We start from the raw sequence: 15,859 nt of genomic DNA on the forward strand, positions 1-15,859 counted from the left end.
GGTAATGCTGTGAGACAATATGGACCTCCCGTGGTTTAGCAAATTCTCTGGTTTGCTATCAGCCAGTTCCAAAGTGTGCTGGACTAGAGGGGTTCAACCTGCATTTTAATCTATTTTTAGATAGTGAAATGAACATGTTAGGATACTGACAGTCAGTGTCAGTGTTAGTGGTAACTTGGTCAGACCAGTGGGAAATGCTTCATTAGCAAAAGGAGTTTCCTATAGTTTGTGAACTGGTTCTTGCATGAGGATACATTGTGCTGGTTTTCACCCACCAATCATAGCCAATGGATGAATCATCCCTGTGCTGAAAATAATGGTGCCCGGGATTTCAGTGAAGCCAGGATTTCACTGCTTTTACTCTGTTAGTCTTCACTGCCCCCAATAGCATGTTTTTATAGGAAGATAGCATGTCCTGTAAAATCCTAGTGGAGTCACTGTATTTGTTAACTTCTGTGTAGCTAGTCTTGCTCAGCTGTAGGAATAGTGGAGGTACAGCCTTAAATCAAATTAGCTATATCGATATAAAAACACATTTTGGTAATGTAAACATGACCTAGGATTTGGTTATATTTTCTTTATTAGGCCAAGGCTTAGAACTGAAATGTGTATGAAACTGTCAAGGGCAGAAATTGAAGCTGGAATCCAGAGCATCTTTAAAGAAAGAATTAGAAAATCAGAGGGGAAAGCAAAATGAGTCCAGCGAGAGAGAGGCCATATTGCCCAGTGTTGTTCTTAAGTTTCCTTTGTGTTATTTCAAAACAATAAGCCCAACTCACACTTGATAGGGGACTAACAGGAAATAAGAGAGGATTATTAATTTTTACTGTTAATGAGGCTGTATGTAAGCCTGTGCATACAGAAAAGATATGAAATATAATTGTTTTCATTACACAAGCACCTGGAGGCTATAATTGAAATGGGACCCCGGTGTGCTAGAGACTGTACAAACACATAGTAAAATTCAGTCCATGCTTAACAGTCCAATGTCCCAACCCTGCATTTAACTCATGTAGACGTATTTCTGCATCAATGCGAAATGCATTTGAATTTTGTGTCCTCAGAATATATGAAACTAAAAAACAAAATGATGAACAACAGTTAAAACCGTCATTCAGCGGACCCAAGCTGCAATTCACTTGATATCAAGCAAAGATTACTGTCATTCTCAAATTCCAGGCAAGGACTCCTAACACATGGTGAGTTATCACCCTTGCCCTCAACGTATTTTAAGGTGTTTGAATACTTGCTCCTGCAACAAATAAACTCTGGAATCGGATTATGTTTTGCAAGTTAACCAGGCAGATTTCAGGAAAGGATATGCTGCCTGAGATTAAGTCTTAGCCCTGACTACATTTATTTTCAACAAAATCTAGAGACAGGTGGCATCTTCCTAGATTTGACCACCACTTATGATGTAGTTTGGCATAAAGGCCTTCTTTGTAAACTCCCTCAAGTTGTGCTACATTAGGGACTAAAGTAGTAGAGCTTTTCTCCTGAAACAGGCACCTCTGCAACCTTGCAGTTCCTGGAAGTGTCAGGTTAATTGTCTTCCTCGAGGTTAAGGTCTTGCAGCAATACTGGTCAATGTGTGCATCATCAACTTGCCAGCAACACTCTCATGTAAATTTGTCTGTGATAACATCTGCTGCGGCTATCATGTTCAGTCATTCTCAGAAATTGACAAGGTCCTAAACCATGTTACAAAGCTCATGACATCTTACTATAGTCAGTGGCGCCCGCAGCTGAACTTTTGTAAGGTGGTTTCTAGCACATTTCATCGACATAATGCAAGTGCATGCCTCAAGTTATTTTTTATATGCATCTGCAGCACAACATCTACAGAACAACACTGAAGGAGCATAACCACTCAAAGAAGACAGCAGCCAAAGTCAGCGCTCAGAAAATCTTGCTCAGAAAACTGGATGGCTCAGTCTGAAGTGCAAGTGTTCGGATGCATAGAACATGAGCACTTACTCTCTACAATTCAACAGCTTGTTTCACATGAGGCTGTCTGATGGAGAGCTTAACAATGCTATGTGCATTTTTACTAGAACTTTTTGTGCAGGTTCATTGCCATGGCTGCCAATATTTAGTGACATAGCACAACCCCATTTTGCCTCATCGGGCCTCCATTTTGTTCCTAGCTAATTTCCATTAGAACAGCAACTTGCTTCTGTAGTCAGATCTCTTCAACTGTATTGCCAGTTCACTTGTCTTCTAGACACCTTTATGGTCACGGATGCCACCACAGAACATGATGGTAGAAAATGCTTCGCATTATGAATGGACACCAATGACAGGTGTTTATCTCTCTCTCATCACCAACACAAACATCTGCCCACCTGCAGTCATCCCAGAACTGGTTCTGAACCGGACAGGACAGTTGTGCAGCCAGTCTCTTCAACTGGGCTTTCTCTAGTGACCTGTGATGTAGATGTAGTCCACTTAGGACTGTGGCACATATTCTTGACAAAGGCCCACTGATTTAATTTCACAGCGCGTTTCTGGCTCTATTAGTGATTCTATCAAATGGCTGAATCTCTCAGTGCCTCAGTTCCTCACCTTAAAATGAGAATAGTAGTTCTTCCTCTCTCCAGCCTATTGTTTGTCATGTACGTTTAGGCCACAGTCCTGGGAGTGCATACAGTTGAGGTCAGTGAGGCTTCTTGCAGGTGTAAGGTTGAGTCTTTCAGTCTTCTGCCTCTTTTGCATATATTCTGAGGGTATTGTGAGAAATTAAAAAGGGAATGTCTTGCAAAATACGCCTCTCTCTTTCAGTCTTGTTATTTTCTGGAATGTTTGTTTCATAAACAAATATAGAACATACAAGGAGATGAACTTGGAGATGTTATTAACGCTTAGTTTGAGTTGAAGGCAGTTAAAAAGAATGTGGCAGGGTGAGCCCTGTGAAACTGAAAGAAATGCTGTTGCTTATAAACTTCAACATAATTGTCTTTAGTTTATTTGTGCATTCTATTTGTGTTTTAATGTATTCAAGTTCTTTTCTCTCTCTCCTAATCATGCTATCTGAGTACCTGCCTAACACTTTTACCTTGTTTTCCCAGCCTAGGAAAGAGTAAATTCCATGCAGTGTCTTTTTCAGGCCCTTCCTTTAGGGCCCTGTTTAGTCTTTAAACAAAAAGCTCACCAGGTTAACAACAAAACAATCTATACCTTGAACAAAGTTGTTTGTAGGCACCCAAAGGCTTTTTGTTGTCTCTCACTGCTCTTTTTCCCGGACTTTCACCTGAGCTCTTCCATGGCTTTATAGGCATCACCTTTATAACCATCCCCTCTACAAAGCCCAAACACATCTTCTTTAAGGGGTTCTGTCTGAGAACAGGGCTTTCTGGTCCTTAGCCCTCTGGCCTTTAAAGGGGCAGATTGCCCTGTTTTAGCCTGTTTAATATATTGGTTAAGTTTACTTTTCTTACACTTAAAAACTATTGTCCATTTCAGTTAAAGTTCAAACCAATGAAATACAGCCAACAGGCACTCAGCCCAGGAGAGACGAGTTTGATATTACTAGCTGTAAATGGGATTTTTTTTTAATAGTCAAAAAAAGCGCATAAAATAGACATGGTAATTAAATGGAAGCAATAGAAGACAACTGAAAAAACAGCAAAGAAAGTGTATAGAAGAGGTATGTGATAAGAAAGGAAGAGTGTAAGAGAAGGGAAAAATTGAACGTCTTTCTATTTTTACCCTTAAATTTTCTCCTGCTTCATTGTCTTTCCTTCCCTTTTCTAGCCCTGTGTTCCTGTGTGAATCTACATGCATATAAAACATAAGCCTGCAATGTGCATACACTTTCATGAATGCTCTTCCTTGTGCACAGCACATTGGCACCTCAGCTGCGCCAGGCGCGGTTTGGCTTAGGGGTGTGACAGCTGAGTACCGGCTTCTCCTCCTTTTTTTTCTCACAAAAAAGCACTGCTTGTGCATGTACATATGCTACAGAGTGATTAATTAGATCCTCTATATTGTCATCAAAGAATCCAGCACAGAGGGTTCTCCAAAGTTTCATTTGACTAAAGATAAATAATTTTAATTTTCTGACAACTGGTAGAAATCCATTAATAAAGCAGTGTGTTTTAATAATTTTTAAAATTCCTAACTAGATTTTTTTAAACTGAAGTATACAGCAGCTGTGATGTAATCCAAATCATACAGTCATAAAATCACAGGAAATTAGGAGTGGAAGAGATCTCAGAAAGTCATATAGTCCAGCCCCCTACTCAAAGCAGGACCAACCTCAACTAAGCCTTTCCAGCCAGGGCTTTGTCAAGCCTGGCCTTGAAAACCTCTAGGGATGGAGATTCCACCACCTCCCTACGCAGTCAGTTCCTGCGCTCCACCCTCCTAGTGAAAAAGCTTTTCCTAATATCTAAACAAGACTTTCCACACCGTGATGTTCTGCAGATATGCCATTTAGCTAGATCAGGGATTCTGAACCTACGAGTTGGGACCCAAACATGGGTCACCATTAGATTTGTTAAGAGTTGCCAGCTGAGCAGTTGCCAACTGCATGTGGCTGTTAAAGAAGCCATTTGAAGTTTCTTAACACTGCTGCCTCAGGCAGACATCTATCAATAGAGATCGCTGCCATCTCCAGCAGCTATCTCTGTCACTAGTGATAGGAGTTACCTAATGTCTGGCTACACTATGTTATATATTTATTATTTTTTTTATTTGCTCAAAGCTTAACACTTGAGTTAATTGGTCTTTGTGACCATTACCTGCTGGGAGCAGGAGGGCTGGGGATGCTGCCCAGCTTAGGAGCCCCGGGGAAGAGGCTGCGGGAGGAGGGGGAGTGTCTGGGGGCAGTTTAGGGCTGTGGTGGGAAGGGTCTAAGGCTGGGGGAGCAGTTTGTGGCTGCTGAGGGGTCTAAGGCTGGGGGCAATATGGGGCTGCAGGGGGGGTGTCTAAGGCTGTGGGCAGCAGTGGGGTGGTAGTGGTGATGGTGGCGGCTTGGGGCTATTTTGCGTTCAGCTCCTGGAACGTTTAAAAAATTGCCATGTGGCCCCCAGGGAAAAAAAGTTGGACACCCCCATCTTATGCATTACAAAGATGGCTTCTGTGTCTTTCACATTCATAGTGATCCCAAGCAAGCCACTGGCAGTAATTTCACCCCCCTCCTCCCTGCCCCACTTTTGCTCCCCCTTCTCTTTTACGTAGCTGTTTAATTTTTGTTTGTGACTGGCCCCCAGGCCTTCCAGCCTCTGAGTGTGGGGTTTAAACCGGGGCAAGGGATGAGTCTTTCCCCTACTGCAACTCAGGTTAAGTATAATACAATAATAAACTGCAATAAATAAATGGTGTAATTTTTTTATTACTGTATTTTCCCTTTTTATGGAATAACTATTCATGTATAAACGTGACGGGGCACAGTTTTATATTTTTGCCTGAGGTGCAAAATTAGCTAGTTACGGCACTGCTCTCCCTTACCCTGTTTTTGAATGGCCTGCAGATTCGGGATCTCTAAAGGAAAAGGACTACACCTTTTTCTGGCAGGGTAAAGCCCAAGAAGAACCCAGAGAGCATTGTGTTGGCTTTGCTGTCAGAAACACCCTTCTACAAATGGTGGAATTAGTCATGGGCGGATCAGAAAGACTTCTTCGGATCACGCTTCAAACTTGCGCTGGTCCCGTCCACCTGATCAGCGCTTATGCTCCAACCCTGTACGCCACACCAGAAGTAAAAGACAAGTTCTATGACATGCTTAGTGCTGCTGTAGCGCAAATACCTGCTCGTGAACAACTGTACATCTTGGGTGACTTCAATGCAAGAGTTGGAGCTGATTGGGCCTCATGGCCTTCCTGCTTAGGACACTTCGGTGTGGGAAAAATGAATGACAGTGGACAGCGTCTCCTTGAACTGTGCACGTACCACAATCTGTGCGTCACAAACACATTCTTCCAAACGAAGCCACAACACAGAGTGTCGTGGAGACACCCACGGTCAAAGCACTGGCATCAACTAGACGTGGTCATCACTAGGTGTAATAACCTCAAAAACGTCCTTCTGACATGCAGCTATCATAGTGCTGACTGCGATACAGATCACTCGCTAGTTTGCTCCAAGCTCAAGGTGATTCCCAAGAAGCTGTACCGCTCTAAACCTGCTGGAAGGCCCCACATTGACGCCAGAAAGACGGCAAACTCGGAGAAAGCTGAAAAGTTCAGAGAGACCCTCCAGGAAATCTGCGCAGCAGCCCCGGGGGCGCCAATCTGACATCCAAATGGCAACATCTGAGGGATACAGTTTACAACACGGCCTTGTCAGTGTTTGGAAGAAAAGCTAGAAACACGAACGACTGGTTCGAAGCTAATTCAGATGAGATGATTCCAGTCACTGAAAAGAAGCGCGCTGCACTCCTGGAGTACAAACACTCACTGAGCCAGAGTACCCAGCAAGCACTTACAGCGGCCAGAAGAACAGTACAGCAGACAGCCAGGCGCTGTGCCAACAACCACTGGCTCCAGCTATGCAGCAGCATCGAGACCTGTGCTGACTTTGGTAATCTCAGAGGAATGTACAAGGGTATGAAGAAGGCATTAGGATCCACCCAGAGCAAGATGGCACCTCTGAAATCCAAATCTGGTGAAGTCATCGCTGACAAAGCCAAACAGATGGAGTGCTGGGTTGAGCACTACTCCGAGCTGTACTCATGCGAGAATGTTGTGGTTGACGCAGCCCTCGATGCCATCGAGCTCCTACCAGTAATGGATGAACTGGATCAGGAACCGACTGTGGATGAACTGAAGAGAGCCATTGACAGCATTGCAGCCGGAAGGGCCCCGGCCAGAACGGTATACCACCAGAGGTAATCAAGTGTGCTGTGGACACACTCCTGGAACCCCTACATGAGCTACTGTGCCTGTGCTGGAAACAGGGTGAGGTTCCACAGGATATGTGTGACGCCAACATTGTAACCTTGTATAAGAACAAAGGAGACAGAAGCGACTGCAACAACTACCATGGGATCTCCCTCCTAAGCGTCACTGGTAAACTGTTCGCTCACGTCATCCTCGGCAGACTCCAGAAGATTGCTGAGAGGGTGTGCCCCGAATCGCAGTGTGGATTCCGCGCAGAGAGGTCTACCGTTGACATGGTCTTCTCTCTAAGGCAGCTGCAGGAGAAGTGCAGGGAGCAGAGGAAGCCACTCTACATCGCTTTCATCGACCTGACCAAGGCCTTTGACTTGGTGAGCAGGGATGGTCTGTTCAAACTGCTCCACAAGATAGGCTATCCTCCACGGTTATTCAAGATGATCCAGTCGTTCCACGAAGACATGAGAGGAACCATCCAATATGACGGCGCATTATCAGATGCTTTCAGAATCAGGAGCGGCGTCAAACAAGGATGCATGCTTGCTCCGACATTGTTCGGGATCTTCTTCGCACTCCTCCTGAAGCATGCCTTTGGATCTTCAACAGAGGGCATCTTGCTGCACGCAAGATCTGATGGGAAACTGTTTAATCTTGCAAGGCTGAAAGCTAAGTCTAAGGTGCGGGAAGTCCGCATCAGAGACATGCTGTTCACAGACGATGCTGCTGTAGTGTCTCACACAGAAGACCAGCTTCAAAAACTGCTGGATCGGTTCTCCAAAGCGTGCAAAGACTTTGGGCTTACCATCAGCCTAAAGAAGACAAACGTACTCGGTCAGGATGTTGTTGAATCCCCATCAATCAGCATTGACAACTGTACGTTAGAGGTAGTCCACGAGTTCGTTTACCTCGGGTCCACCATCACTGACACCCTGTCGTTGGACACTGAGCTAAATAGGAGGATCAGAAAAGTGGCCACAACTCTGTCCAGACTCAGCAAGAGAGTGTGGAATAACAACAAGCTGTACACTCACACCAAAATGCAAGTCTACAGAGCCTGCATCCTCAGCACCCTCCTTTATGGCAGCAAAACTGGGACTGTGTATGCCCGCCAGGAAAAAAGGCTGAAAGTCTTCCACTTGCGCTGCCTCAGGCACATCCTTGGAATATCATGGAAGGACAGAGTGACCAACACCGCCATCCTTGAGCAAGCTGGAATCCCAACCATGCACACCCTCCTCAGGCAGCGTCAGCTCCGGTGGCTTGGCCACGTCCACAGGATGAATGATGGAAGGATTCCAAAAGACATCCTCTATGGTGAGCTAGCCTCTGGCAAAAGACCTCCCGGATGCCCCCAGTTGTGCTACAAAGATGTCTGCAAGAGAGACCTCAGAGAGGAAGACATCGAGCTGGATAACTGGGAAGAACTAGCAGACGACCGCAGCAGATGGAGGCAAGGGTTACACAAGGGTCTTCAGAAGGGCAAGATGAGGATCAGACAGCTAGCAGAGGATAAGCGAGCACACAGAAAGCACACTAAGCGCTTGCCAGACACGCACCACATCTGCAAGAGATGCAGCAAGGACTGTCACCCTCGTGTGGGTCTTCATAGTCACAGTTGATGCTGTAAATTAAGTCCTAAATTGAAACTATAAAGGGCGCGATCCATAGTCTACGTAGACTGAAGGTCACCAGATCTTCCTGAATTGTCAAAATGGGTCCCCATCTGGAAAAGATTGGGAACCGCTGAGCTAGATGGTTTCCAGCCCATCGCAGTGCATGGGATTCTGCCATCCAACTTTCAGTACTCTGCACTTTTCCCTCATCAGATTTCTTTTAGCCAAGTCCTCCGATTTGTCTAGGTCAATGTTTCTTAAATGGGGTTCTGTGGAACATTGGTGGTCCGTGAACAACACGCAGATGTGCCATGAGCATTTGGAAAAATACACTGATGTTATATTTTCTGTTATTAAAACCAGATACAATGTTACTTCTCCATTGTTATGATACCTGATTAAATTACTTCATTTTGGTTTTGCTGCATATGTGGCTGTTGGTTTCTTTTATTATTATTATTATTATTATTATTATTATTATTATTATATATTTTCTCTGACAACAATGGGTTTTCCACATAAAAAATATTATTGTTTGGTCTTCCGTGGACTGCTCTAGGTTACTCTGAACGCTGTCATTTCCCTTGAGCATATCTGAGCTTCCTCCTAACATTGTGTCATCCACAAACTTTTTGATGGTGCCATCTGTCCCATCATTTAGATCAGCATTTTCCAAACTAATTTAGCCACAGAAGACTTTTGGGCTTGGAGTACGTTGAAGGAACACTTATGTGCTGGTCCGGGGAGTTCATCTGTAATTGTCTTTTGTTTATTGTAAAGAATTTTGATCAAGTGGTTCCTCAATTTCTTAGAGAGCATGTTGCATAGATGCTGGCTGTAGTTGGTGGTCCGGGTGATGGGAGGGTTTCATACTGAAAAATTGCCACATATTATGCCTAAAAGTCTATTAATAAGAGTTAGCTTTTTAGATGTTGTTTATTTTACAATGAACAAAACATAACAAGAGGAAATAAGCTGAATGAACAAACAAATGCCCTTCTGGTAGGAGGATGGTAAGCAACCCTATAATTAAGTGTAAAAAATAAAAATGAAGTACAAACCCCAAACAGAACGTTAGTATAATGGCTGAAAGAAGGATGGCTAGTGTCCTTCTTCTGTACAAAAATGGAAAGGAGAGTATTATTCAAAAAAGTACTGTTCTTCCTTAAGGCTTAAATATTTGTACAAAAAAGAAACACAAAACCAGGTATGGGAAATATTTTTATATTTTGTGTTTTTATAAGTTAGTTATTTTTACAGAAAATGACTGGAAAAAATAAGTAACATTTAACAGTTTTTTAATGGGAAGAGTATTTTTGCATCTTTTGATCACAAATCTGCTTAATATTAGAATCAATGCTGGACAATTGTATGCTCATAACTGGTGCAGCATTAAGTGTATTCCTGTATTTTGTTTTCACTGCAGTGTAATGCAGAAATCCAGTTTTACATGGGTATGTTTTAGCAAAGAGAAGGAGCTCTTGAACTGAATGTTTCACCACATTTGGATTCTCTGCGATTAGAATGCTCCAAAAATTGTTTACTGGAAGTATGTTAAAGTCTTATTTCAGTTGGGAGTCTGAAATCAAGTCACTGAAGTTTTTTTTCATGGAACATCTAGTCACATCGAGTGGAACACCAGTGTTCTGCACAACAGTTTGGGGGACACTGATCTAGATTTTTAACATTGAACATAATTGGCTCCAGAGCCAATCTCTGGGGCACTCCACTTGATACCAGCTGCCAGATGGACTTGATCACTACTCATTGAGCTCAGCAATCTAGCCAGCTTTCTACCTACCTTTTAGTCCACTTACCCAATCCATACCTCTTTAGCTTGCTGGCAAGAATGCTGTGAGAGACCCAATGAAACGTTTTGCTAATGTCAAGGTATAGCACATCCATTGCATTCCCCATATCCCCACAGACAGTTATCTCGTATAGAAGGCAATCTGCCCAGTGAGACGTTACATGCCCTCGGTGAATCTATGTTGACTCTTCCTGATCCTCAAAATTTTTCAAAATGGATTCCTCAAAGACATGCTCTTTGATGTTTTCATGGTCTGAGGTGGGGCTGACCAGTCTATAGTTCCCTGAATCCTCCTCCTCCTCCCCTTTTGATAAAGAGGCCTTTTTCCACCTCCTGCCCTTCTCAGGAACATGCAGCCTCTTCCTCGGACCTTGCCCAGGGACAAGGCAATTCTGTAAGCTGCCCTGAGTTGAAGAAAATCCGTATGGGCCTCTGCATGACAGTCCCAATTCTACTTTTACATGGTAGCATATAATGTGTTATTACGGTTGGACTGTTTTCTGGCCCTGATGCTTCAATTTCTATTGGAAAACTCTGCTGGAGGCTAAAAGTGTTTCCATAATTATGTAATTCAGAGCTGCATATTTATTCATTTGTTTAAAACTCTTAACAGTGTAACATAATGGTTTATATTCTTCTTCCGAAGTTCTCTGCAAGCCCTATGTTGCTGAAATAAGTGAAACAATGGACTAGGTGAATTAACAGATATTTTATATCTCTGAATTTGGATTTTGTTTTATGCCATTGTTTGAAAGATTCATTTGTTCCTCTCAGTGGTGTTTCCTGCTGGAGAGTTAAATCCATCACTGTTTTAATATCTGAACCTAGAGCAATACTTAGAGCATGTTTTACTTTATTTTGCTTTAATTCTTTTAGCAGACAGATGATGCAGCACAGACTGATGGCCAGCAACAGACACAATCCTCTGAAAACACAGAAAACAAATCACAGCCTAAACGGCTGCATGTCTCAAATATACCCTTCAGATTTCGAGATCCAGATCTGAGACAAATGTTTGGAGTAAGTATTCTACTTTTGTTTATTAGTTTATTATTTTCCCCCACTTTTAAGAAGCATTACCTTTACATTTTAGAGGTAGCTGTCAACAGTATCTAAAGTTAAGATTACCTAATACTTTCTATTACTAGAACACTTTCTCCCCAGTTACCGATAAGTAATTGCCCGATTTGCTTATGCTACTGGCAAGGAGAAATGATACTATATGTATGCTGCAGAGTTATAATGTCTTGAATGTCTTTTAGTACTTTAAGAAAGTAATTAATGCTGGTTTAAGTTAGTACACACTTACACACTCCCCTGTGAAACTTTCTGTTCACCTTGAATTCCACACCTGTGGTTGTGGATCTTTAAAAGCATCACACTAAAAATAGGTGTTACTTAGCCTAACCAATGCATTATCTAACCTCCTTTCACTAAGTATTGTACCTGGCCAGATGCTGCTCCAGTGCTAGTCTTGCTTTTATTGCACCTGTTGATATTAGCTTAATAAGCATAAATAACGTACAGATACCCTTATGTTGGAACAGCATATAGTATTAGCTTTTGTACCTGCATTCATTTTATGTTTCTGTGTGATACGTGGAGTCCCAGGGGAGCCAGCTGAAGCCACTCAATTAAGGTCCACAGCAAAAAATAGGACAAGCAATCCCTGAAGCTGGTGGTTATTCCAGTGTTCATATTCACTCAGCCTGGTCAATACGCTTCTGTACTGTCTTATTGGTCAATCAGAAGCCCAAATTATCCACTTCCCTTAAAGTACCCAGCCTGGGGCTTCCACCCAGACACCCCAGTCAACTAAAGTTCTACCAGTCCCAAGGATTGGGCACATCAATTTCCAAGTCAATAATTATTTCAGACCTTATCCCAAACACATGATTATAGTCAATTCTTATTTAATGGTCCAAAATTTATGTAAAAAGAAAAGAGAGAGAATATTGGTTTAAAGATAAATATATATACAGAAGAACTAAATCTTTGAACTTCAAAAACAATGAGAAGTCCTGTGGCACCATATAGACTAACAGATTTATTGGAGCATAGGCTTTCATGGGCAAAGACCCACTTCATCAGATACATGCACCTGATGAAGTGGGTCTTTGCCCATGAAAACTTATTCCAATAAATCTGGTAGTCTATAAGGTGCCACGGGACTTCTCATTGTTTTTGTGGATATGGACTAACACAGCTGCTCTCTTATTCTTGAACTTCAGTTACACAACAGAGATGGTGATCTTGTAGTTGCAAAAAAACTCTTTTATAATTTAGTCCATGGTTATCCATATCCAGGATGATTCCGGCCCATAACTGGGACCTCAGTCCTCGTGGCTTAGGCTTCCCCTGTAAAAAAGCTCAAGTAGTTAATCATAGAGTCCCATTAAAAGTCAAGAATGCACAAAATATGGTGGAAAATTTGGATTTCTGTAATTGTGAATTCTGGTGAAATTTCTGAAATGAAATCTGATACTGAAACCATTTTTTTGCATCCTGATCCTGTTATGACCATGATTTTTGGTCATGAGCTGAGGAGAACAGGCTAGTTTACTAGTTTGCTTTTCCCACTTCCCTCAAATGTATATATGCACCAATTACAGTTTAAACATTAGACATTCATGTGCTTATAAGCTAACGATGGCAGTTAATGCATTAGTTACTCAGATGGTAGATGTATCTGTGAGAGGAAATGGAAAGGCAAAGGATAACAGGTGTGTGCTGATTTCTCTAAAAAAAATCTAAGTAATGGTATCCTTTTTCATGGATTTTTAATATATCTTAACATATTTAGTAGACTGTAGTAGAGTCAAAATTCTGAAGAGTCTCATATAGTCACCAAATTATTCTTCTCCTGACTGGATTATTTTGTCTTTCCATGGTAATATATTGTTTATGTCACTTACATTGCCGCACCAGAGTTACACTGCTTCACATGACATGTTAGTGACACATGAAATAGCAAAACATGACATATTAAGTGATGTATTGGAAAGTGTCACATCATAAAATGTGTTGTATCGAAGAATGTTCTGAGTTACCCATACTAAATACTGTGCAGGCTTAGTTTTTATTCCCTTTACTAAAGCAGGTATAGTCAAACACTTTTCTTGGTGACCTGTGTGTTTTTTGCATGTTTGAACAAGATCTACAGCTATAATAATAATAATAATAATAATAATAATAATAATTAGATATAGGGTTTATTCCCATACACAAGTAATCTTCCCAGTTGGTAGAATTTGAGTAAGGTAGGACAGGGCTTGTTTTGGAAAAAAACCTTGCACTGAGGGAAGTGTTTCTTTTTGGTCCTTTGAGGGGGTGCAGAAAGATGGGATAAATTCTTTTCGAAGATACAGGTGAAATCCTGGCTTTTTGCATTCCCATTTGATTTTTAAGTAAAGCCAGGATTTCACCATGTTTCTTTACTCTCAGGCAGAAGTAGCTGTAGCAAATATATCCTTGTTCCTCTTCATTCCACTGGGGACAACCGGAGCTGCGCCAAGGGGCTAATGTTCCTTTGCGGAAGAGTGGGAGGTGATAATCACATTTAAATGTAGTATTTAATACCAGTCTGGTTGGTGGTGATTGCTGCATTCCAAGGGGAGTTGTATAGCTGGATAACACCTATATTGAAATGTCATTGAAAGTAGACTGAAAAGCCATTGAAAGTAGTAATAATGATGTCACTTTCACTTCACTGTGATATGCAGTGTTGAAACTGTTTGTTCGTCTCAGGCAAAGGTGGGATTAAGCTGGTGTGCTCTGGTGCAGCACACAGAGAAGTGAATGGCCAGCTAGGAGAGGAGATCTCAATACTGCCAGCCCCTGTACACCAGTATGGTTCCCATGCCAGTGTTGTGCCTGGACAGCCCACCCCTCCCTTTGTACCCCACTCCCTTCCCCTTCTACCTTTCATCTCTCTAGGAGTCCAAACCACACCCCTTCCCAGTGAGCCTGAGCCAACACCCACAACCCCTGGGTGGCAGGGCCACACCACAACCAGGTTCTGGTCCTGTACTTAGGTACGGGGTTGGGTGGGTGGGTGAGAATGTCAGCCCCAGACGTCTCGTAGCCAGGCAGCACAGTGGTCATGCTCCCACCCCTGAGTTCCATCCCCCCCCCACCACTGGAACTCCCTCCCCCAATCCTCTACCCTGACTCTTGCACACCAACCTCCTGTCCTCGGTCCATCATGCCACCCACTTGCCCTGTCATGTGCACCCCCCTACACATGCGCAGCCCTCCTGCCCAGACTGCCCCATCATTCCTTGCCACACTTAAATTTCTTACAGGTACTGTTGTATCTCAACCCTTCTAACCCTGTACACTGAGGGGTTGCAATATGACAGTATTTGTAAGAAACTTCAGTTACTTTCATCCCTGGGGCTCCAAATATATTTGAGAGACAAAGTGGGTGATCATTTATTGCACCAACCTTTTTTTGTGAGGAAAAATGAGTTTTACAGCACCTCCAGAATGCTTTTTCAGGGTATCTCACATAAACAAGAGATCTGTGTGGCTCAAACATTTCTCTCGCAAACGGAAGTTGGTCCAATAAAAGATTTTACCGCACCTAACTTTTCTATCTAAAGTTACTGGGTTATGAGTTTAACCATAATGTGGTTTGCTGTCCGTAGGTGATACTGTATTTTAATTGCTGTTATTGATTATGCAGAATTGTAATGACACAATTTTAGCTGTGTATCAGGTTCATCACAACAGACACTTGATTCAGCTATTCTCCACTTTGTCATTTTGTCCAATATGTCATTTTTTTATTGCATGACTCTCCTATACTAAATCTTATAATAAAAGTTTTCATGTTCATGTGACTTTTCTGTTTCTTTTCAGCAATTTGGTAAAATCTTAGATGTTGAAATTATTTTTAATGAGCGAGGCTCAAAGGTAAGCAGTTTAATTCACCAGAAGACTCCATCAGTTAAAGTATTTGATAAAATTAAGAGAAAACAACTGCACTGGTGTGATAAGTGTGTCTTAAAAATCCACTTAAATGGAAACACTTTTTGGAGCTTTTAGTCAGTTTTCCAAACAGCATGGAATTCAATGGACCATTTTAAATCTTTTGAAAGGAAAAATTCTGAGTGCTATGAACTGTCAGCAGTTCAAGTGAAATTTTGTTTGTTGCTTTTACATATAATCATATATTGTCTGGGCTGATTCTTTACCCTCTAATGATAATTACCGTGCTCATTTTATAAAATGAGTCATGTTTGCCAAAAAATAAGCAGATCATTTGCTACAATAGGTATATTCTGCCATTGAAATGAAAGTTAGTAATATCAAATAAGCTCTTGAGTAATTGCTCAAAGAATAAAATATGTGATTTTTCCAGATTATTGAAGTGCAGATGTTTCCTGGTTAGTTAAAAACTTCAGTGCACCAACCCTTTGAATACAATGTCATTTTAGTATTTCTACTCATAAAGACAATATATTGCATTATAAATTTATTTTAGTTCTATGGGAAGTTACTGTGCTTTAAATTTATAGTCTGATTTATTGAGTATTTAAGAAATAAATGAGTAAGATTGTTATCCTTAGGTAATTTACATTAAATGGTGCAAAACA

At 41.8% G+C, this 15,859-nt stretch overlaps 1 protein-coding gene across 19 annotated transcripts in view; it reads left to right on the forward strand.

The window, feature by feature from the left end:
* RBFOX1 (RNA binding fox-1 homolog 1) overlaps nt 1–15,859 on the forward strand; it is a 1,793,461-nt gene that overhangs the window by 1,608,660 nt on the left and 168,942 nt on the right. For all 19 annotated transcript variants that reach the window (XR_012647710.1, XM_075010515.1, XM_075010513.1 and 16 more), the window contains 2 exons: nt 11,136–11,279; nt 15,123–15,176. Coding sequence is in view for 18 of the 19 variants with exons in the window: in XM_075010515.1 (XP_074866616.1) it covers nt 11,136–11,279; nt 15,123–15,176 (198 nt within the window). In the remaining variant the exon portion in view is untranslated. The remainder of the gene's footprint in view (nt 1–11,135; nt 11,280–15,122; nt 15,177–15,859) is intronic.

Source organism: Carettochelys insculpta, chromosome 16, assembly GCF_033958435.1.
Source record: "Carettochelys insculpta isolate YL-2023 chromosome 16, ASM3395843v1, whole genome shotgun sequence".
NCBI lineage: Eukaryota > Metazoa > Chordata > Testudines > Carettochelyidae > Carettochelys > Carettochelys insculpta.